Genomic DNA, 24327 nt, shown 5'->3' with positions numbered 1-24327 from the left:
TGCTCTTGTTGAGAGTCGAACTCAAGACCTCCCACTTACTAAATGGGTGCTCTAACCAACTGAGCTACAAGAGCTAGATAGTGTATTACTAAAGGATATGTATTGCTAAGGCAAATATGGTGAATACTGATCTTACTAGAGTCATCAAACCGGACGAGGCGCCGCCTGCAACAGGACCCATTCGAAAGGACGGACGAGTCCGCGAACCATCCTGAGCCGGGAGAGTGAGGAAGCCATCCTGCTAGGCGGATGACTAGGAGAGCCATTTGGAGGAGCCGGACGGGTGTAGGAGTCAGAATAGACCGAGTGAGTGGAGAACCTGGGACCAAATGAGTAAAGGAGCCGGGAAGTGGGGACCGAGTCAGCGAAGGGATCGAATACTTGATGAATGAAGGAGCCAATCGAGATGATCTGAGAGGGTCAGGGAGCCAGGAGGAGCCGAGAGGGGCAATTCTGAGGCCGAGTGATGAACGGAGTCGGTAGTTAGAAAGAGAAAAGTCTGAATAGTCCGTTGTGATGAGCCATTAACACGCAATTAACAAGGATTAAAAGCCATTATGAAGCACGTCGTGGAGGAGGGCTAGAGCTGGCCATGTCTAGGGTATAATTAAGGCATTTATTGTTAATATTAGCTCATTAAATGTATTAATAATAGGCTGAGCTCAACGGTCACTCAAAATCGCTATAAAAGGCCTCTGTAGACTGTAGGGCACTAAGAAAGGGGTTAAGCATTCTAAATATACACGAGAGTTCTGTGAGCACATTTTAAGAGTTCTTACTATTTTCTCGCGAGCTATTATCCATTTCCGGTTGTGTTGGAGCACTGACGAGCGGCCAAAAGTCCAAAAATCAATAATAATAAAGACATTATTATCCCCACTTTTTAAAAAAATTAATGTGTCTTCTTAAGAAATCAAATCTATCTCATCTAAATAAATAAAAACACACACAAGATTAATCTACACGTTCTCACTTGATTACGACTACTACTATACACACATACACAAATGAATCAAATGAGAACATGGTACTCCTATAAAATGTTAAGATGGATCTTAATCATTTATCAAAATTTATCAATAGTTAAAGATTTTAGTGAAAAAAACGCAAGATCAATTTTATAATTATTAAAAACTTTAAAGAATATAATTTATTTTATAATTATTGCAAACTTAAGATTGTAGCACAAAATTGTATCGTTCTTGAAGAATCATTGTCGGTGTAAATCTATCATAGCTAAAGGGTGTAAACAAAAATGGCAATTTTGAAATCTGCTGAACAAAAGAAAACTTTTTGCATAAACTTTATAATCAGAAAATACAATTTCTCCTTAACTTTTCACTTAGTATGAACTATGAAAAACAAACTAATTAACATGTGAATTGCAAGGGTAACACAACTCGGAAAGGGTATCTCTTCAACCAGAAAAAAAATACAAAAATATAAAAATGAATTAGAATATATAAAAACAGGGTTTCTTAGAATGATATGTACATTTAATCGAAATTAATTAAAAGCAACCAAAATCAAAAGGCATTCTCGCATTACAAGATTCAAGAATTTAGGTCTCGGGATGCTTGTCCTTGCCATCTGCATTCAAAACATGTTGGGGATTACATTAGTGTTCAGAATATGAGTGAAACCTAGATGAAGAACCAAAGGTATGTTTGAACAATTCATTTTTGCAGCTAATCATTGGAAATCACAATTTCAAAGTTTTGGAACTTAAAGATAGCATTATTTTGATTTACGTGTTTTTGCATTGCAAACAACAATTTGATCGAGTAATCATATGACTAACCTTGAGAGTAAGAACCTCGCCAGTGAGCTCATATTGGCATTTGATTGGAGCTCCTTGCTCTGCTGTTTTTTCTTGCTATCAGTTTCTGTGCTTGAACTCTCTGTCTTGCCTTTTGTAAGGATTCGGCCTGCCAGTTCTTGCAGATCTTTCAAAGAAGATTCCCTCGAACTGCATAAAAGAATGTGCACTCTACTTAAAGGTATACCTTTCTGACAATATAATCGTTACCCTAAAATTATATCATATAGAAACAAGAAATTACTACAACAATCAACCAACCTTGCCAATCGCTGAAGTAGCCTGGTGACAAATATATCACAAGATCCAGGCTTTATACGCTCCATCTCTAGAAAAGTGCTTGCCATTGTCTGCGCATATGATCCTTCTCCATCCCCAGCTACAGCCTACGTCAAATATACGACCAAATGCAACATATGAGCAAATTATGAATCAAGAATGCCAATTATGAATCAAGAATGATGAAAGGGAGTGCAAAATATGTATACCTCTCTTAGTGAAGGTACGAGAAGAGTAGATAACGTGGCTGAAGAATGCGTTGCAGGCATCCTAGCAGCATCATCTGCATCACTAGTACGGTGAGGTCTTAAAAATGCTTTCTGTGCATCAAAGTAATCACGGGAATATCTGCAATGGAAGATTGAAATTTCAGGATACAAAGTAAAAGACGAAAGTACAATTAGTCAAGTTCATAAACTGGTTCATTTTGCATGGGGTGCCCCCGCATAAAATACACAGCACACCTCGAAGGATCAGTGGTCACTGTTGATTGATCTGTTCTACTATTTTCTTTCCCATCTCTGTTGGCCTTGCCCAACATTGACCTTTCTCGAACATTTACTTTCTTTATGGCTGCTTGCATTGAAGCCCTTGCCTGATTAAATTATGGTTATGTTAGTCTTATAAATATAAAGTGATAAAATTTATTTATAAATTCAATAACCAAACATTGAGAACTTTCGGGTACAAATTAGTTCATATAAATTTTTTAAGTAATTTGAAGTATAAGCAAACCTCCACAAGGTTTGTTTCACTGTCCTCTAATGATGTGCTTGAAGATCTCTCTTGAATTCCCAGCCGAGATCTAGGAGTTCGAGGAGAATCTGTATCATCATTTCGTCCACGATATACTACAGTGCCACTAGTAGAAGCATCTTCAACCGCAGCAAATGAGCTGCTAGACTGAGAATTATCCTCATGTCAATTGGCAATTACCACAGGAAAAGATATTAGCTTATCCGTTTAGATATTTCAGTGGAAAAAGGAATACTACCAGATTGCTTCGCTCACTAACTAAAGAAGACTGAACTGCTCTTGGGGTTCTAAAGACTACAGTTCCTGTCCCACTCGCAGACAAATCTTCCTGCAAATCAATGATATAAGATTGACCAAACAGGAGATGTGAGGAAATGACAATATACAAGAAGTAAAAAGCAAGAGATTTATCAGAAACCACTTAATTTGAGCACCTTACAGGTTACTCAATCTAATCATGAAATCTCAACATCACATGAGTGAGAGAGAGAGAGAGAGAGAGAGATGGGAAGCATACATCTTCCGAGAAGGAATCTTGTTTCTCATGAATGTAAGCATCTCCAGGATCTTTCCCACTGGACATCTCTGATATTGAATTATAAGTGACAGTTCCAGAAGCAGAAGACCACTGGTTACGATTATCCAGATTTTTTCTTGAGGCAGCTTGGTTTAATGGAATGTCTGGTTTCCTATCTCTAGCTTGGGGAGGTCTTACAACACTTCGCACAGTTCCGGTATTAGATCCTTCAGTGCCGAAGTCCCATCCAGCATTTTTCTGGGTTTTCCCTTGACTGATGAAAGTTAGTACCATTAAGCCAAAAATCCAGAAAACAAATGCAATAAGCAGAATCAAGAGATTCTACAAACCTCACTCGAACAGTATCATCTATTCCAGAATCTCTAGTCACCTTAACAGTGCCAGATGCTTCCCCTAATGGCTTTACACCGCTTCTAGGGGTTACTGTGTCATCCTTTGGCTGAAACTTAGGGCGTTCCCTACGAGATAACAAGGTGAATAACCTCAAAATTTTAGTGCAAGCATTAATACTGAAATCTCATTTTTAAAATTACGTTGAACTTAAAATATTCAGTGCCGTGACTTGATGCCAGCATATCTATTACTATTACTACCTAAATCAGAGAACCATAGCTGATAACAATATGTAACTACATTCACAAATCAAGCATGTTTCAAAAAGTATGCCTTCATGTACCCACATAAGATGTGTCGAAAATGGGATGTACCTGATTCGCTCCAAAAGTCTTGGGCTCTTCTTTGCACTCCTGATAAAACGATGCTTTAGAAGTTCCTTTGCACTTAGCCTCTGAAATTAGGAAGGAGATCAGAGTGAATGAGACACATGACCAACCATTGAAATATGCAAGTCAAGTAACAACTGCATAACTTAATTCGGAAGAAATGAAGATGCAATGTGCATAACAGTAGATCTCTGGAAAAAGGTTTAATTTCAATTATCTATGCTTTCATTTATCCTCAACTTATTTTCACCTTCAATGCAGTAAGTTACTTTTTGTTCAGACAGTATAAGAAGGTGAAACCAACCTCAGCAGGGTTTTTCTTTAAACATGATGAAATGAATTCTTTTATAGGACGAGAAAAGTGTTCATCTAGCTGCATCGCAAATATGTAAGTGTCAATGACCAATAAATTAAAACCATTTATTGAAAATATAAAAAATGAACCAAGACTCCAGTTCTATGAACAAGATATTAAAATCCAAATTGATTAGAAAATTAGTAAAACAAACCTGTGGTGGATTTTCTCGAGGTATGATGAAAAGAACTCGCATTGGGTGGAGATCAGCTAGTGGAGGTTCACCTTTTGCCATCTCAATACCTGTTATACCCAGAGACCAAATATCCGCCTGCATCAAACAAAGACACGCAGCATTCGAATGGTGTTAAAAGTAAACACTAACTTTGAGACGTAAAAGACTTCCAAGTGCTGCCTCAATAATTTAACAAGTGAACAAAGATACCTTCTCATTATATCCGTCTGAATTCTGAATTACTTCTGGTGCCATCCAGAATGGTGTTCCTACAAATGTCTGTAAATATTTGTTACATCAGTCTGAATTATGAGAAACATCCCTTTTATATGCATATTACTACAGTTGTATCTGCCACATCTCTTAGAACTATATCCAAAAAAACATTCCTAGTATGGAAAAAAGAAACCCAGGTTACTAAACTATATACCTAGGATTTATCCAGAGCAAATCCATAATCCACAAACAAAAAATTATGGAATAGAAACATAATATATATACTAAATAAGAAAATGTGCTAACAGAAGAAAATAGTTAGGTAGTAAGAAAGGAAATATAATAGATAAGACCATTACTTGGATCATAAAAGATTTTTCATTTATTCCTACTTTGGAAAAATGTCAAATAAGCCATTGAACTATACAGAATAATATAGTGAAGCCTCTGAACTCCAAAAAACTTTGATTAAGCCATCAAACTAGCAAAAAAGAGTGCAATTAGTACCTTTTTGGTGGTAAGCTTCCAGTGACAGTTAATGCTGACTTGATGCTGCTGATGTGTGTGTGTGTGTGTGTGTGTGTGTTTTAAAATGTCTTTGAAAGAAAATTTATGTGATATCACTTAGTTTTTTTCCTATTTTGTCCATCAACCATGGAAAATGGACAAAGTTGGGCATAGATTATGGTAATTGTCCGAATAGGAGATTCTTCATCAGTTCATCCAACATTCCAACAAGCACCAGCGAAAGGAAAGACCAGCAGATCACGTCACTTCATCATAAACGAAGACAAATCGTCCAGATTTATGAATTCAACCATGAATTTTTATTTTCTATTTTTTTGTTTTTAACCCCATGGCAGCCAAGGTGAAGGTTGCCATGGTTGTTTTCCTTCTTCATCCCAAACGAACAAGGATCTAGAGGGCACAACATGAACTCTAAAAAAAGAAAAGGAATAAAAGTGAAGAACTCATTGAGATCCGGACAAGTTCTTCAGATCTGAAACTATATCTGGACGAATTTCATCCACACCCAAAGCCAGAAAGAAAATCAAGGGCCAGGGAGGGGCGAGAGATGCTACTCTGGCCATGCGGTTTTGGTTGGGCTTGGTGGTCCGGCGGTGGCAAGTGATTTTATTGACAACTGAAAAGATGAAACGTTCTCCCAATATATGCTATTATGCTGTACAGTAGTAGCTGAGATGGTGACATAAAGGTTTGACAGATTTCATTGAGTTCTTAAAAAAAGTGGTGCTTAGCTTGTCAGTAACATATTACTCCATATTATTATTATTACAGGATAGTGCAAGGCACCCTAGGTGTATTATTGTTATTATTATTATTGAATTAATACAATACATCAACTCTAAAAACACACTTGGAAGCCACGTCAGCTTACCAAGTCAGCTAAAAGCATCTAGTCAACAGGTTAGTACTGGTTACATAATGGTAACCTGCAAAAATATACCAATTGCATTTTTTTGTTAGTTTGATTGTTAATTGAAACTTTTTATAGTTTGGTGGCTTAATTGCATAATTTTGATATAGTAATAGTACAAGGGTTTATTTGACCCTTTTCCCTTTCTATTTCTATTTGTACTTTCAAGTTTCAAGAGACTGATCAGAAGGCCACACAAAAAAGGAATAACATAAGCAATTGAATTACTGTTCAATAAGTAATTAAGTATCCAAGATGCCACATAGATTAGGAAACTAAAACACTTTTAAGTTTGCAGTAAATGAAAATGCTGGAGGAAAAGAGTGAAATAACCAACAAATCTACTCCTCTTTTTATGGGACCACCCACATCGACATTTATACGAAGAGAAGACCTAACACATAAAAGGAGGACTAAAGACAAGAAAAAATGTATAAATATAAATTCAACTATGCCAACATACCAACAACATAATTTCATCAAACAATTTGCGCATGCATTTTGGAGAATTAATTTCAAGGACATGGAAACGGTACCTTCCTTCTTGAAATTGTCCTTGTCAATTGAGCAGAAACACCAAAATCTGCAACCTATTACAAGGTAACCAAAAAAAAAAAAACAACAAAAAAAAAGGTGGTTGATTAGTTGATATATAATCAGCTTGTTGATTTTACACATGATGTTAGTTTTCTTATTATATGCATAATGATAAATAGGAATCATAAACAAAGAACATACCTTCACATCCCCGTTCTCTGATAACAAGATATTTGCCGCTGTAAAAGAAATATGATAAGGCAAATAACTTCTAATATGCACACAGAAAACAGAATTACTACAAGTTAAGCAGGTTATGGTAACACAAAAGGCTAAAAGCAAATATGACATGTGATGGTTTCTAGAAGTAATGAAATTTATCAGCCATTGACATTATTAATTGAATCCATAGAAGTCATTCCAGTTATGCACTCATTGTTGTTTGATTACCATGCACCTACATTGGCAGCCCAAAAGCATTACCTCAATTTCCCATGTTTAATAAATAGATCTCTTAACATTTACAGCACTGCTTCATAAATAGTTTTGGAAAAGGGAGAACCTTTAATATCTCGATGAATTTTGCCTTCAGTATGTAGATAATCAATAGCATGGAGTAAATCACGTAAAATGCAAGCAATGGACATTTCATCCAATGGTAGATTTGGTTGAATCTGCATGGAAAATTTCTTAGTAAGTATGAGAATAAGAAGCCAACAGAAAAACAAAACAAAACAAAAACAAAAACAAAAGCAAAAACAAAAAAAAAAAAACAAAAACAAACAAAAACAAAAACAAAAAACAAAAAAAAAAACAAAAAAACAAAAAAAAAAAAAAAAGAGCCTAAAGCTTTTAAAATATTAGTTGAGGTTTAGGCTAACCAAATGGCCCAAAACCCTTAAACAAGAAAAATAGGTTAGACAAGCGTAAGAGTTAAGGCTGGCTAGCAAGAATCACATCTGCTAGGTGCTGTGTTCCATATGATCCACAAAAAGGCATTACCTGTGTCAATAAAGACTCTTCTAGACTAGAAAATAGCCAATGCAAAAATTATTCACATTATATTTATTTATTTATTTGCAATGGTAAATTTGGGGAAAATGCATCATAATATTTCCTGCCAGTAGAGGGTAGGGAATATCTTAGAATATGTGACCTACTATATCAGCAACGGAGCCACCAGCCATGTACTCCATAATTATCCATAGCTTAGTTTGGTGCAGATAAGACCCATAATACTCCGTAATATAAGGAGATCGGCATTGTTGGAGGACAGCAATTTCCTAAAAAGAGTCATCAAACAAAAAACTGTTTACTAATCCATTTTAAATACTCTGTCAGAAAATCATGATTAGCTACATGCAATGTGCAATTAAAAGATACCTTTTGAATATCCTCGATTTCATCCTCTCTGTAAAAAATAATAAAATAGTTCCAAGAAACATTTTAGAATAAACACAACAAGTATGAAACTGAAGCAAGGGAATAAGGGACTAAAGATATATTCCCAAGACAGGAATCCCCATTTAATCACAATAATTAGCTTGACTGAACCATGCTAAGCAAGACTCAAGAAAAAGCATCTCATATCACTGAATAGAATAAAGAAATATACTCACGATTCTTCTAAATCAATGACCTTAATGGCAACCAGTTTGCCCAGCTCCTTGTCAAACCTGCAAATCCAAGAATGAAAGATGAAGCATAAAGATGCACAGCTACAATGACAAATAACTCATTGAGATGAGATTTCCATAGGTAACAACAGAAGCAAGCAGAACTCTTCTTGTAAGAGCTCTCACTTTATTAAGAAATGGACTCAATGCATTTCTAAAATGATAACTATAACTATAACTATTATACTGCTGCATGAAACTGAAGCATGCAGTGTGTTGTGAAGAGCAATACCAGAGGGTTCTATTGTGAACAACATATTATAAGCCCTGAAGGGTGTCATTATTGAAACTACTGTTAATAAAACTGAAGTATGCAGGATGGTTCAACCACTCTGCGCATGTTTTGGGACCTATAAGACTTGGCATCAGTGTCCCTAAATTCCTAAAGCAGGCATCAGAAGAATAAGAGTATTGCATCCACAACTTCAAAGAATGCAATCTACTAAGGCAATTAAGGGTATTAAAAGACCACAAACTAATGGCATTCCCAGCAAAAATCTATATCTACACCTACTATGAAAGCCTTCATGGAAAATAACATGATATAGGTAGGCAACTTTTCCTAGATTTTGCAACAAAGATTCCCTTATTAGACAACAACAAAATAAAGAAAACATATTTGTTCAATAATTTTTTTCCCAAATAACTGCCACTTCTATCCACATTCCACAAGTGTATTTCCAGAAGGTCAAATCACAAAATAAGCACAAGTATGAATGGTTCTACACCTTTAAACATTTATTATAAGCACCTGCCATTGATGGAATATTATGACACAGGAAAAGTATTTAAATGCTTACCCTTTATAGACATCACCAAACGAACCTCTCCCAATGAGTTCCAGATCACTAAACCTGGATCCTGAGGCTTCAATAAGGAGTGCTGCATCAGCCATATCTGCCATCTCTACCTACAACTCTCCTTCAAACTCCCAATACAAACACCAGTGAACAAATTACAAACATTCTACTCCACCTCCGTATTCAACACACTGCAAATTCAATACATGGAGAAACATGTTTGCTTAAACTCACTCCTAAGCATTAGCTACTATAACAAATCACTAATATAGCTTCAACAACACAAAAAGTCAAATAGAATCACAATTGGAGATCTAAAATGTCGTAATAAATTTCAATTTCAAAACCGCAATGTGGTAAATTCTAAGACGCAATTTTTACGAAACAGACTCGTTAGGTAGGGTGGGGAGTGCTAAAATGACAATCCAACAAATCTTGTGCACTTTCTCACACACCCAACGCCTTGCCCCCCAAAAAAAATCCAATCTTTTTCAGAACAAAACGATAGCGAAACAACGCCAAACAGTGACCTCCTGTTTCAGAGATTTGAAAGAGGGCCTTCGAGTGTTTTACGAATCTCAGGGTTTGTCTAAAATAAACAAAATAAAATAAACTAACCTTGTAAATGTGAATTCGAAGGTGAAAAGAATGATTGATTCTGTGGATTTACGGCAGTGAGAATGAAAATTTACCCAGTGGATAAATCATCGATGAGCTGTGGATCTCTCTTTGGTCCTCTCTCTATGTCTGTGTGTGAAAACTGTTGTCTTCTTCTCCTCACTGGCTTTGTGGGTTTCTGCAGAAGGGATCGAGAAGAGGAGAAAGAGAAAAAGAAAGATGTTTCCTGTACGTAGTATCGTTTATTATTGGGCGAAATAATTCGTTTCTGGACCGGGTGAATGAACCGGACATAAAAACAACCCCGTTAACCCATTTTTCCTTTTCTTCGGTTTCTTTACCGTAGAAAATTTAAGAAATGCAATTACACACTAACACCATATATTTGTTGGACTATATATAATAATAGTTTTTTTAAGTAACGCACTCTTACTTACGGTAATGGCTTTTGAAAATTCAATGTGCTTGGCCCACTATTGAACATCGTCACTCCTTACGTGATAGAGTTTATGCGAAAATGAGGAGAATGTGAATTGTAGTTGAAGGCGTAAAAAGTATGCAATAACATACAAATGTATCTCGTGAGTGGAGGAGGTGTACTAATTGCTAATGATAAATTATATAATATTATATCGATTGTATTGATCATCATTGAAAACAACGTTCTCTTTATAAACAAAATAGCTGGTTGGCACCTCATTATTTTTGTTTTCATACATATTTTACCACCATCCCCATCAGATCTCCTACATTAAACATCAAATCAACGTAATTTGTGTTGGGGTTGCGATTAAAAAGAAATATCATATTCAATGCGCTTGGCCCACTATTGAACATCGTCACTCCTTACGTGATAGAGTTTATGCGAAAATGAGGAGAATGTGAATTGTAGTTGAAGGCGCGTAAAAAGTATGCAAGAACATACAAATATATCTCGTGAGTGGAGGAGGTGTACTAATTGCTAATGATAAATTATATAATATTATTTAGATTGTATTGATCATCATTGAAAACAATGTTCTCTTTATAAACTAGCTGGTTGGCACCTCATTATTTTTGTTTCATACATATTTTACCACCATCCCATCAGATCTCTTTCATTAAACATCAAATCCACATAATTTTGTGTTGGGATTGCAATTAAAAATAAATGTCATTGGCACCACCTATGACCCTATATGGGAACACAATATGAAAAGTTGGTGTTATAAATTCTATCATTTCATTTATTAGTAAGGAGGTAGTGATAGAGATCAACAATTAACAAATAATGTTCAACATTGGGTAAGAAAAGTTTCATGGGGTTAGCTAGAAAGTTTGTCTATATTAACTCCCTATATGAGGATATAGGAGGATTGGAAAGACCGACCAATTGTGGCGTTTGGTATGTCAAAAGAATAAGGCATTGATCGATTGATCACCTATGCTGCACTGAAACTCCATCGAGATCCCCTTTTCGCGTTTTGAAAACATTTCATACCCAAAACTCAAAGAAACATTTTCAAGTCGTTTCTTAATTTGTCAAAAGTTTTGAGACCGTTTTCTAGGATAGAAAATGTGCATCCCCTCATCAAACCGGCAGCAACCGTCATTACACGAAAAATACAAATACAAATTGCGGGTTACTTTAATATATGAAAAATAAAATTAAGCGCTAGAGTTTAACATCTTCAATTTTCATTTTTCTTCCGTTAATTAAGGCCATGTTTGGTAAAAAATTGGCCAATAGGCTAATTTTGACTTATTTGACCACTATTAATTGTTTGATTTAGTTAAAATATCAATATAAATATTTGGTTAATTAGCTTTTTGCAACTCCAAAGGACTAAAATTCAAAAAGTTACTCCAAACAATTTTTTCAATTAACTTTTTGAAAAAAGAAATTATACCAAACAGCTATCAGCTAACAGCTAATTTATCAAACACTTTTCTACAATCAGCTAATATTATTAACTATTTATACTCTCTAATTAACACAATCAGCTAACAACTAACAACTATCAGTTAACAGTTTTCAGCAGCGACTTCATGCCTCTCCATCAGAACGAATACATAAAGCATCCACGTATGGATCTTGAAGTTTCCACATAACAGAATAAATGTTTTAAGATTTTTTTAAAAAAAAAATTAATGAAATGCATACTAAAGTGTATAATCAATATGCAAAATTATATCTTAAATTGAAATCAATTTTTTTTTGTTTTTAAATCAAACTGCACTTCATTATATTTAGTGATTCAAATTCTATTCGCAACATGTATGATACATATCCAATAATGAGATGGTGGACATGTTGTGGTTCAAGTACAGTGCACCTTTACTTCAAAGGTTGGGTTTTTTTCTTTTTTTTGGAAAAAAAAAAAAAATCTTCTTGAACAACCTACTTCATCTTCTTGTTTTGAAAGGAAATGGAGTAGCTATTCATTCATCCATTCATTTAGAAAGAATAACTCCAAAGTGTGTTGAAGATTTGGTTTTTTTCATAATAACATTCATCTTTATCAAGAAATACAATTGAATATCATGATGTCAAGTAAAAAAAATGTGTAATGTTAGAAGGACATGAATTTGTAAGCACTGATGATGTTGGCATTCTTCAGTTTACCAACTTATTATTGGATGAACCTAATTTAGAATATGTATTTTTTTACGAAGATGTAAGTGAAACTTAAGTTAGAAACTCAGAATGTTTCATTGTTTATTTGCAATTTGGAATTTTACTTTGAATTGTTTTTATTTCTCTGGCTTTTGCGGTATTTGGTATTGTATAATATTAAATCATTGGTCAATTATCAAATATTGAGGTGTCTTATAAGGCTCCATTGTTATGCTTTGGAGCAGTAAGAGAGGTGTCTTAATTATTACTAGCCACACATTTAATGTTCAGTGAACTTACTACTTTATTGCCTTACATTGTTTTTGTATCTATTTTCCCGTTGTTGTATTTCCTTACATGTTTTTTTTTTTTTTGGTGAAGGTTGTATCTCCTTACTGCATCTACATGTTGCAACATATTGGAAATTAGTGAGTTAATTCTAATATTAGGAATTAATATTGATTAATTCTAATTTATTTGAGAGTTAATTCTAATATTATGAATTAATATTGATTAATTATAATTTAGTTGAGAATTAACTCTGTAACATTAAATTTATTTTGATTAATTTGTCAGATATGCGAATTACAAATTTAAAATTTAAATCCAATTTTGAATGTTATGATTGTTAATGAATCCCACTATTTCTATAAATACCTTGCCTTGGACATAATATTTTTCTGATCAAAAACTCTTATTTTTACCCATATATAAATAAAACATATATGAAGATACATATAAATATTGTTGGATATGGACGAAGAATAAAATACATCAAAACTTTATAAAAATAATCATAACATAATATGAAACATAATTACTTTGATAAAATGATTCGAATATAAAATACATTATAAATCACACTTCTCATATCTCATTATTAATATATTAAAAATGATAATTATTGGATATGGTGAAAAACAAATATTTTAAAAAAATTATCATTGTAGCTGACTCATGCCTTACTACACTAAATCATGTTAAGAATGAATTAAAACTCAAGAACTTTCATAAGTTATACACCTGCCTTACCAACTTGAGCAATGAACTTATATTTCATTTACTTTTATCTATATTTTATATATTATATATATGGAAGGGTTCGGGTGCGATAAAAGCTTCCCGTGCAGTTATGCGGTTGACGGCTCAAATCAATGAATTTTTTTTTAAAAAAAAATTGTGTATGGAAGAAAGGAGCTAAAAATGGCGCACATTAAGTGATAGAAACACACACCTTAAGTATTAGAACAACGCACCTTAAGTGTTATAACAACGCACCTTTAAGTGTTAAAATGACGCACATTAAGTTTTGTTCTTGAGGGTCTGAACCACCCCTCAGTTCAAAAGTTTTGTTCTTCTTGAGAGTCTGAACCACCCCTCAGTTCAAAAGTTTTGTTTTTCTTGAGGGTCTGAACTACCCGTGACTCACAGAGAACGGTGCGCGAAGAAGAAACAAGACGCACCTTAAGTATTAGAACAACGCACCTTAAGTGTTATAACAACGCACCTTAAGTGTTAAAATAAGGCACATTAAGTTTTGTTCTTGAGGGTCTGAACAACCCCTCAGTTCAAAAGTTTTGTTCTTCTTGAGGGTCTAAACCACTCCTCAGTTCAAAAGTTTTGTTGTTCTTGAGGGTCTGAACTACCCGTGACTCACAGAGAATGGTGTGCTCATATAGCAAATGTGAGTAATGGTGAGTGTACGGGTGTTATGTCGTCCTCGGGGGATTGGGGGTTATGGCACGCAATATGCAATCGCAATAAACTAGGCACTAGCATAAGGAAATCAACAAGAAGCTAAGCAAATCATAACGAGATTGAGGCTACGGTAACTAAACAAAGTAACACGAACACATATTAAGAAGATGTAAACACAAAATAAAGAAACAGGACTCAAGCTAGGGAGCATTATCTTCTAGATGCATAGCACAACCTAAGGATTGGGGAAAATCACACAACCAAGGAATAGAGGGGATGCACGTAGGAATCCTAGTCTATAAGTCACTCACGTGAGCAAATTAACAAGGATTAGAACAAGGAATTGCCCACTCTCGTGGTGAATCAACTCCAAGTTCTTCAAGAACACAAAGCATCTAAAACCCCCAATTTCCCCCATTTTCATAGGAAAAATCGGGTTTATGCAAGGAGTAGCTTGGAATCTTAACCCAACTCTCATTGAGGCCAAGAATCCTCCAAAACATGTCAATGAATGTTGTACACCAAGCATTAACAATATACAAACACAAATCCTTCATAAACTCAAGAACCCTAGGTTAGAGTTCTTCCCCTTTTTGCAATAATCACAAATCAAGCATCAAGATAGATAATACAACCCTAACTCAAGTCCATAAACTAACTACTCATGATTTAATAGCATAAAGAACACAAAAACACAAGTGTAAAGCATAAACATTGCAAAGGAAAAGAGATAAGGGAAAGAACACTTCTCTAAAGAAATTGATGCTAAATCTTGGAATCCAAATGTTGAATCCTTGAATAGAAGCTTGAAATATGATAAAGAACCTAAATCTACACATAATCTAACACTAAAATATGAAAGGAAAGAGTAGAAAAGAGTTTGGGTTCGAATGGGGTTCAAAACCGAGTACAAATGAGTGAAAACTCAGCTAAAATAGAGCAGAGACGGGGGGCTCGACGCGTCGAGCATTTACAGAATGCAAATCGCGACCTCACTGCCCAGATTCGACGCGTCGAGTGCTTCTCTGCAACGCAACTCCGACTTGTAGGCTGATTTTGACCACTTTATGCTCAGAATTAGGCTTCTCTGTCTTCATGAAAGTTGTAGATCTTCAAGTCTTCTTTCAAATGGCGCAAGAATCACTTAATTTGGACAATCCTAGGTCGAGATATGATCAAATTACCAAACAGTGGTCAGTTTCGGGTGAAATCTGTAAGTTCGGAACTTCAACTTCAAGGATGATTTTGACCACTGTGGCTTCCTTTTTAGGCTTTTATGTCTGAATATAAGTTGTAGTCCTTTGAGTATTCTTCACAATGGGACAAGAATCATGTAATTTGGATGTTTTTAGCTTGAGATATGGTCCAAAAACCATGACGTCGACGTGCAGGTCGGGAATTGCAATTGCATGGTCGCTTGCTTCTCTTTTGCTTTGGTTTGCCCACATGACCAAGACCATTGAAAGAACCACCCTAGACTCCTTTGGAAGTGTTGCATCCATCTCCATAGCTTCATATTTGGCTCTCATTGACTCCAAATTCATCCAAAATGCTCCACTTGACTCCAATGTCCTTCAAAATGCATGAAAATATTCATTTTTGCTTCCAAAGCTTTTCAAACCAAATTCCTTGCAAAATAACACAAATTAGTCCTAATCTAATGAAATTTGGAATGATCTATAAACAAAATGGCTTAGTGAAAGGAGCAAAAATATAGACAAATAAGCACTTATCATGTGCGAAGAAGAAACATGACGCACCTTAAGCACAAACCCACGCACCATAAGCACAAAACATATGCATCTTAAGTACAAAACTCACGCACCTTAAGTTTCAACAACTACTCACATTAAGCACAAACACACGCACCTTAAGTACAAAACTCACGCACCTTAAATTTGACATAGTTACAAAAATTACCAAATTGTCACCGTATTTTTTTTTTAATTTTGGTAAATCTTGGATGTTGATTTAAACAAAATCAATGGCTCTCCTCTCCCCGCACAACCGCACATGGGGCTGCCACCCACACCAGAACCTAATTATATATACACACACACACACACACACACACACACACACACACAATACATCCATACAATTACTAGGACTATACATGGAGGTGGAGTTGGAGGAGGGGGGCAGGGGACAGCTAACTCCACTGTAGCTTGTTGGAAAAATAGCATTAAAATGATATTTTGAGTAATTATTTTGTGGTACAAATATATGTGGGATCCACTTCCGATTTGGGTCGGGTCAAGGTGGATTCGGGTTCTTCGTAGTGAGACGAAGAATTTGATATAATGTACGCTCAAAATGGGTAATAGGTGAATGAGAAATTGATTCTCAAAGTGAACCTATTTGAGAGAAGTCAAAAACTTAAGTTTAGATGCTAATTAAAATTAGCATTCTAATTAATTTTTTTGCACTGCACGAAAGTTGGTGCCTAAGTGGATTAAGCTTTGGAATTGGGAATGTTGCAAATATGCATGCACGAATGTTCCTTTATTTTGAAAGCTTAATTAAGCTTTGGATTGGGAAATATGCATATGGACGAAAGCTGCATGGAATTGAAGTTTCGTGCTCCTTTCGTTATATGTGAGCTCCTTTCGTGGTTTTAGATTCGGTGAGCACGAATCAATGTTATATGCATTGATTCGTGTTGCACCGTTTCGGTGCTTGCGGACCACTTGGGTGTGGTTTCCGGTCCCAATGTGTTAAACTTTCGGATTTGTACGGACTTCTCGGTCACTCAGATATTTTTGGAACTGGTTGTTATGGTCGGTACGAATTAATCGGATATTAAGTTCGTGACCGTTGATATTATTTCGATAATAAGTACGACCGTTTCAAACGTTATAATTCAATTTTTAAATTGAATTTATGTTGGTTAATGTGTCATGATGATGCTATTAAGTACCAACCTCCTATATAAGAGTGTAGTGGGAGTAGAGGTCTTTGAACTGCAAAAAGAGATACAACCGTGAGGGAAGAGCTAGAGAGAACAACACACACAACACAGAAAATTCTGTTTTTTCCCAGCTCCAAAAACTCTGCTCCTACTCCATTCTTGCTACTGTGTTTTGCCCGTGCTCTAGTTCGCCGGGTTCGTTCGTTTGGGTGCTCAAACGTCGAACCGTTGTACGTTTTATCCTGGGAAACCTAGGCCACAACGCTCCTAGCACTTTTGGGAGGTGGCAAATAAGGTTTTAAGGAAAGACAGGCACTTTGCCTAACTCGTACATTTCTTTCTTCCTTCTCCTTCTTTCTTGTTTTGGATTATGCTTTTAAGCAAAAATCCGTTATTTCTTGCTGTTTTGGAACTATAATCTAAGGATTATATTTTCTTTTTGGTTGATATATATTGGTATATCTTTTTCGTAGATATACATGTATATATAACCGTTGGGTCCGTTTTATATATATTTGTGTGTATATATATATTTCGGATATATATCCAATAATATTTTATATATATTTCGTGTGTATATATATAAATATTATTTTACGGATATTAAATCGATTGTGGTTCATTATCTCCAACATAGCTTCGCCCATGAGCTACACTACTCATGACTCCTAGAACAAGTCTTTTGAATATAAAAGAAAATTAAAAAATAGAATATGATTTTTTTCACTTTTTATATGTAGTTGGATATTAACGAAAAATGCAACATTGTTATTGTTATATAATTAATTACATAGTTAATTCTTAAAATGGTCCCCCGGCTATAATATTTTTTTAAATTGGTTCTTTGACTTTTAATTGCACCCAAAGTGGTCATTCGATTATTGAATTTTAAGCTAAAATGGTCCTCCGTTAGATTTGGTGTTAAGTGGGTGTTAAAATGAAGGGTAAAAGGGACATTTTATATTGTTTGTTGTTTAGAGTTTTGACATGATGATTACTTTCCCAAATTAGTGAAAAGATTTTTCCCAAGGGAAAATTGCAATTTGGGGAAGAAGGGAAAAATCACAAGTAGCTAGGTTTATATTCTTTAATTTGAAGAAAATCTTTTCACTAATTTGGAGAAGTAATCGGCAGGTCAAAGCTCTAAACAACAAAAATATAAAATATCTTTTTACCCTTCATTTTAACACCTACTTATTACTTAACACCAAATCTAACGGAGGACCATTTTGACTTAAAATTCAATAGTGAAAGGATCACTTTAGATGCAATTAAAAGTCAAGGAACCCATTTGAGAAAAGACCATAATCAGAGGACCATTTTAGAAATTAACTCTTAATTACATGTGAAGTTATGTACAATTCAAAAAAGAAGAAGAAGAAGTTATGTATAATCAATAAGTTCTTTCATATATAGAAAAGAAAAATGATCACAAAATTTCTTATGAAAAATCTCTAAATTCGAAATTAACTGTACATTCATAACGGCATAACTGTACATTCATAACAGCATAACTGTACATTCATAATCCAAAAAAAATAACGTCGTTAACGACAAAACGCACACAATTTTTTATTATTATTATTTTTTAACTAAATGACACTTTTTTTTTTTAAACAACGTCGTTTTGGGCCCGTGTCCACAATTCATTGTGGACACGGGTCCAGGACATAATTTGCCAGTGCCTGCAGTGGCAAGATAGACCGCAATTAAAGAAATTGGCCGGCCCATCAGTGCCAAATTATATTATAGGTCAGGATTCACATTACGTGAATACATGATGGATTAAGTACATAAAAATAATATTGTTGCTACATTAAAAAATTAAATACATAAAAATCACATTAACAATAGTGAATTTATGTACATTGATGGATGGTATATTGGGCTGACCAATCGAACTAGTCAACTAAAAGGGTATGTGTTACATGAACCGACCCAAGAAAGTAATTAAAAGGATCAAGGAAATTCAAGAAGTATATCCAATACGAAACAACTTAGGAATTTAATGACAAATTAGTGTATGGACTATGGTACAAATAATGCTCTGTGGACCATAATAAAAAGTACATTATTCGTGTACTGAATGTACATTTTAATTCCTCTTTCTTTTACAAATTACTTTCATAATTACTGCAGACCTACGAATCAAATTTTATATTTGCAGGTTTGGGAGTAATTCGTAAAAGAAAGATGGATTTCGCATTTCGCATGTCTAGGAGTAAAGAGATATCAATATTGAAATTACTGAATTGTCCCTCTATTTAACACCAAATGGACGAAATAACAAATATAATGAAATATTAAATTGAGCAAAAACACAAAAGTCTAGGAATACATTAAGGGTGTGTTTGGTTGGTAGGTTTTGCCCATAGGAATGGGTATGAAAGTGATTGTTGTTGTTTGGTTGATAGGTTTTTAGAACACTACTATGGGTTTCGAATACCCCATCAATTGAAAAACTCATACCCAAATACAATAAGGGTTTTATTCCCTTATTTATTTTCAAGCACTACTATTAGTAACTATTCTCATTCCACCCTACTACCAAACATGTTAAATACTTTCACCAAAACCTATTACCATTACCAAGTCTTTGATACCTATTCCGATTCCGATTCCTATGTGCGAACCAAACACACCCTAAGTCACAAAATTTGTTTATGACGAAATTGAAAAAAAAATCATTATAGTTGAGGATCATTTTGAGTATTAACTCTTTAATAGAACTATAATAGTTTTATATTTATTTATTTATTATTATTATTATTTTTTATAATGTAATTTTACATTTTTTTTTTTTTTATCATTGAACATTGATTTAATTGCACAACGTGGTTCAATTAACTAGTATAGTGATAAACAACAATGAAGGGTCAATAATAATATACTAATGACTGACTATCCACTATAATTTCACTGAGTCAAAGAAAATTAAACTCCATTCAAAACTTTGGAAAAAATTTATTTTTTTTTAGTTCTTTTAGTTTTGAGAGTATAATAAGTTTAGTACATAATGCACTTTGCAACACTATAAAATGCACGTTCACATAATATTTAATGCACTTATAAATTGAGTTATTTACCAAAATCTAGTGTGTTTTTCCTTTCTTTGGTTTAGATTTGTTAGAGTTTTTTCAAATTGATAGCTGAAATTGGTTCTTAATTTTTCTTTTGAAAATAAATTCTCATAGATATAGGGCCTACTTACATGAGAACATGCTCATAGGAAAGAATTAATAACCAATCTTAGATGTCTATCCAGAAACATCTAAATTAAAGGATCTAATTCAGTTTGAAAAAAAAAAAAAAAACATTGTGACATCCCATTAAATTTTTTTTTTTTTTTTTTAACTTTAAAGTGCAAATTTTAACATTATAGCTTAATAACATTTACAAGCTGTTTGGTAGGGTGTAATTGCATTTTGTTTCTAACATAATTTTGACATGCTAAATTACAGGATTTAATTGGACGAAATTGGAATTCTCTCTTTTTGTGGAATTAGAATTCATGTATCCCCTAGAAATTCTAATTCAATGCACTTAGGAAAGGAAAAAAAAAAAAGAAGAGGAAAATGACTAAATTCTCCTTTATTATTATTATTATTATTATTATTATTATTATTATTTTATTTTTATTTATTATTATTATTATTATTACACAAAGATATTTTAATCTTTATATCACTTCTGTCCTTCCCATTCTCAATTATTCTATTCCTCCCTACCAAAATAATATAATTTGAATTCATAATTTATTCTACCTTATTTTTTTTCACCAAATTACAATTTATTTTCCCCCTAATCTCTTTATTTCAACCAAACGTCTTGTAAATTTGATTTTTTGGAATCAAAGCAAAAATAATGTTAATATAGTTTTTATAAAATATTAAAATGAAAGTAGGTTTAAAATAATTCACGTTTACAATTAATTAGAATGGAACATAAAATGTAATTGTTAGATAGTAGAAATTATGTTAAAAAAAAAAAAAACAAAACAAAATATGTAATGTTAACTTAGGGTGAGATGGGATCGGAGTAGATAGGTAGGTGAGTAAGTATTAAGCTAAGGAGGGGAGCGCTCAAATCATAATTTATTTTTTGGAGTATTTAACGAACACCGTACAATATATTAATTAAAGGGATATTATTCTTTCATCTCAGCACTCAATTATTTATTATTAATATAATGCTTATAATATTAGCATCAAATCTAACCCCTCACAGACCTTTTTGCTTTTGAGTTTTGACTGGTAAAGATTCCCTCCCCGTCTTTGAATATCTTGGTTATTGTCCCTCACCCCAATTTCCCCCTAAATACTATATACAACCCCACCATTAAACTTAAATCTAAAATATACATGTAAAAAAGATAAAATATAAATGTAAAAAAGGATAAAATATAAATTTAAGAGTTTTTTTTCACTTTTAGTCCAACAGCTATTGGACAATTTCATATTTGGTTGCAGATTATTATTATTATTACATTTAGTCTTATGACTTTTAAAATATTGTCATGTTTGATCCTCTGATCTAATTTTTGATCACCAATGATCACATTTGTATCTCTATTTGATTGAACACAAGTGCATAATAATCAAGTGACTTATTTGAAGGATAAAATTGGTCACCGTATCAGTGATCAGAAATTAAGTCTGAGGATCAAATACGCTAATATTTTAAAAGTCGTCGGACACAATGTGCAAAAAATTAATATTTTGGGACCAAACGTGAAGATGTTTAAATATTCATGGAATCAAAGATGAAAAATTCAAAATTCAACTAGTTAATAATGGATTAGATTCAAAAATTTAGTCTTGATTTGACTCAAATTCATTATGAACTAGTTGAATTGTTAAGTTCATGACAAGACTTGTATTGGTTTTCCGGTCTCCAACCCAAATTCATAATTTGAACAATACACATTTAACCAAAAAGAACGGAAAAAAAACATGTGATCCATGTTTGGCAAAGAAATGTCTTATATAGGCCTGCACGAATTGTGGACTTGTGGCCAAGAATTTGGCAGGACACAGGTTGTATATATACCTACTACTATCCATGACAGCTGCTAATCTTAAAGGGGAGTTTAAGAATGTAATGATGTAGCCATCTATAAGCTTAATTATACATTTAAAGACCCTTTTTTTTAATGATGTTTTGGTTCATGCATCTTTAATTTGATTATTATGTGAAGCGAAGAAAAAGATAGGGTTGGAAAATAGGATGCAATTCTGTGTGAAATTCTGGAATGGATGATAATGCAATAATATCCAAAGCTGATGAATGATGTTATTAGGACTTTGTATTCCTTATTTACAAAGTATTTATAAGAATACAAAAAGTTCTGAAGTATTTATAAGAATACAAAAAGTTCTGGTTAGATAAAGGAATGATAAAATATAAAATTGAAGTTTTACCATGATCCGAATACAATTCAAAGCCAAACTTGATGAACAGGTTTAATTTGGTATCATTTATACACTTGCTTTTTATACTCACAGTACTATATAGTATCATTTATATCTTATCAATAATGCTATAAAAACACTGCAATTAATTTATATTAAACGGAAAATCACTTGTTCTGACAAACTGAATTGTTTAAAATGTAGATCACATGCTCTTGCCTTTTCTAGTTTCAACGTAACATGCTCCATCTCCTTCTACTATACGTACACTTACCGAAGCAGCAGACTAAGCTAAGCTAGCAGAAATTTACATGAGAAGAATAATAGTAGTGTTGTAGCGCAGCTCCCATAGGAGTAGAGATCGAGAAAAGGGTTTTACTTGAGAAAGGCATATAGAGAGAGAGAGAGAGAGAGAGAGAGATGGTGGGCTCAGGAGCATCAGATAGGAGCAAAGAAGCAGTTGGGATGATGGCCCTTCATGAAGCCCTCAGAAGCGTTTGTCTCAACTCATCAGACTGGACTTACTCAGTCTTCTGGACCATTCGTCCTCGCCCGTATGTCTCTCTGTCTCTAATCCCTTCTTCCATTCCTCCTTCTTTCCTCTATTTTGCTTGCTTGCTTGCTTATCTCCTCCCCTCTTGTCTATCTTCTTGCAGGAGACTTCGCGGTGGGAATGGTTGCAAGGTTGGAGATGACAATGGAAGCTTGTATGTTCACTTCCCTATATATATTTTTATTCTTTTTACTGATAACCTCAACTTTTGCTTAGACTGTATCAAGGTTTGAGGTCTTATAAGCGATCTACTATAAATTTGCTCTTTATTAAATAGTCAAGAAAAAGGAACTTAATTTGCATCAAAATAAAGGTGCTTATTTCTTGAGCTGATCTCAGTTATCAAGCTTAGCTTTTAATTTAGTGTAAGTGATTTCTTGGCCGGAAAAGCTTCGTTTTAAAAAAAAGTAAAAAGGTATTATCTTTGTTGTTGTATGGACGCAGGATGTTGATGTGGGAAGATGGGTTCTGCAGAGGGAGAGTTGCAGAGTGTTTGGAAGAGATTGATGGGGAAGACCCAGTGAGAAAGGCCTTCAGCAAGATGTCCATTCAGTTATATAATTATGGAGAAGGGTGGGTACTGGGTAGGTGATTATATTTGGTATTATATATTGGATTCTAAAGTCTAAACCCCCCCTCCTCTCACTGTCTCTAGTTAAAAGGGAGTATTTGTAAACCCAAAAAAAAAAAACCAAGTAGAAATTTTACCAGTAGGTGGGTTGATTGGTTGAATTGATTTCAGGTTAATGGGGAAAGTTGCATCTGATAAGTGTCATAAATGGGTTTTCAAGGAACCTACAGAATGTGAACCAAACATATCCAACTACTGGCAGAGTTCATTTGATGCCGTAAGTACAGGAAAATACCAACTTGCTATATATGCTTGTTGTTTTTAGTTTCCCTAGCCTCCATGAATTATTAACTCTATCTATATATTGAGCGTTGCTGTCAATTATTGGTTTGTTGAAATGCTTTTAAGAATGAGTCTGTGTCTTGATGCCTGCAGCTTCCCTTAGAGTGGACAGATCAGTTCGAGTCAGGCATCCAGGTGAGAATCAAATGCCATCAACCTACAATAATATATATATATAGTAGGTTTTCATACTTTTTTGGTTATTTATTTCTTCATTTTTATGTTGACCAGACTATTGCTGTAATTCAAGCTGGACATGGCCTTTTGCAATTGGGGTCTTGCAAGATTGTGAGTTAGTTTCTTTTTCTCTTCATAT

The 24327-nt window shown here is 34.0% G+C and overlaps 2 protein-coding genes and 1 non-coding gene across 7 annotated transcripts in view; 1 reads left to right on the top strand and 2 right to left on the bottom strand.

The window, feature by feature from the left end:
- On the bottom strand, window positions 1–74 carry TRNAT-AGU. The gene has a single exon. It is a non-coding gene; the product is annotated as a tRNA-Thr (tRNA).
- A 1315-nt stretch (window positions 75–1389) lies between these two features.
- On the bottom strand, window positions 1390–10197 carry LOC109187790 (serine/threonine-protein kinase 3). 5 transcript variants are annotated; one of them, XM_019338117.1, is made up of 22 exons: window positions 10004–10197; window positions 9842–9900; window positions 9312–9502; window positions 8455–8511; window positions 8219–8246; window positions 7996–8118; window positions 7398–7509; window positions 7037–7074; window positions 6835–6888; window positions 4855–4923; window positions 4624–4740; window positions 4419–4487; window positions 4100–4179; window positions 3722–3850; window positions 3372–3645; window positions 3093–3182; window positions 2834–3001; window positions 2563–2693; window positions 2308–2446; window positions 2081–2205; window positions 1802–1969; window positions 1390–1590 (listed from the first exon to the last, which is right to left on the bottom strand). In XM_019338117.1, the coding sequence occupies exons 3-22, from the start codon at window positions 9413–9415 to the stop codon at window positions 1554–1556; spliced, it is 2112 nt and encodes a 703-aa protein (XP_019193662.1). In that variant the 5' UTR covers window positions 9416–9502; window positions 9842–9900; window positions 10004–10197; the 3' UTR covers window positions 1390–1553. The 5 variants fall into 5 exon arrangements, with proteins under 5 accessions (XP_019193662.1, XP_019193660.1, XP_019193664.1 ...); XM_019338115.1 differs by lacking the exon at window positions 9842–9900 and having other exon boundaries at window positions 9930–10179; XM_019338119.1 differs by lacking the exon at window positions 9842–9900 and having other exon boundaries at window positions 10004–10179.
- The window catches only part of LOC109187793 (transcription factor EMB1444-like), a 30295-nt gene continuing 9305 nt past the window's right edge, over window positions 3338–24327 (top strand). The window contains exons 1-7 of the mRNA XM_019338123.1: window positions 3338–3358; window positions 22940–23099; window positions 23202–23252; window positions 23543–23671; window positions 23841–23946; window positions 24105–24146; window positions 24243–24299. Coding sequence (XP_019193668.1) covers window positions 22966–23099; window positions 23202–23252; window positions 23543–23671; window positions 23841–23946; window positions 24105–24146; window positions 24243–24299 — 519 coding nt within the window. The 5' untranslated portion in view covers window positions 3338–3358; window positions 22940–22965. The remainder of the gene's footprint in view (window positions 3359–22939; window positions 23100–23201; window positions 23253–23542; window positions 23672–23840; window positions 23947–24104; window positions 24147–24242; window positions 24300–24327) is intronic.

The sequence above is a fragment of the Ipomoea nil genome, unplaced genomic scaffold (genome assembly GCF_001879475.1).
Source record: "Ipomoea nil cultivar Tokyo-kokei standard unplaced genomic scaffold, Asagao_1.1 scaffold1421, whole genome shotgun sequence".
In the NCBI taxonomy this organism is placed as follows: domain Eukaryota; kingdom Viridiplantae; phylum Streptophyta; class Magnoliopsida; order Solanales; family Convolvulaceae; genus Ipomoea; species Ipomoea nil.
Note: the sequence above shows the minus strand (reverse complement) of the source record. Positions and strands in the feature narration are given on the sequence as shown.

Excerpts from the sequence above, each read along its gene's own strand:
- LOC109187790 (XM_019338117.1), bottom strand. The coding sequence starts at position 9,415 with ATGGCAGATATGGCTGATGCAGCACTCCTTATTGAAGCCTCAGGATCC. Across the intron at positions 8,247-8,454 it reads GTCATTGATTTAGAAGAATC|AGAGGATGAAATCGAGGATA; the intron begins GTGAGTATATTT and ends TATTTTTTACAG. Across the intron at positions 4,924-6,834 it reads GGACAATTTCAAGAAGGAAG|ACATTTGTAGGAACACCATT; the intron begins GTACCGTTTCCA and ends AAATATTTACAG.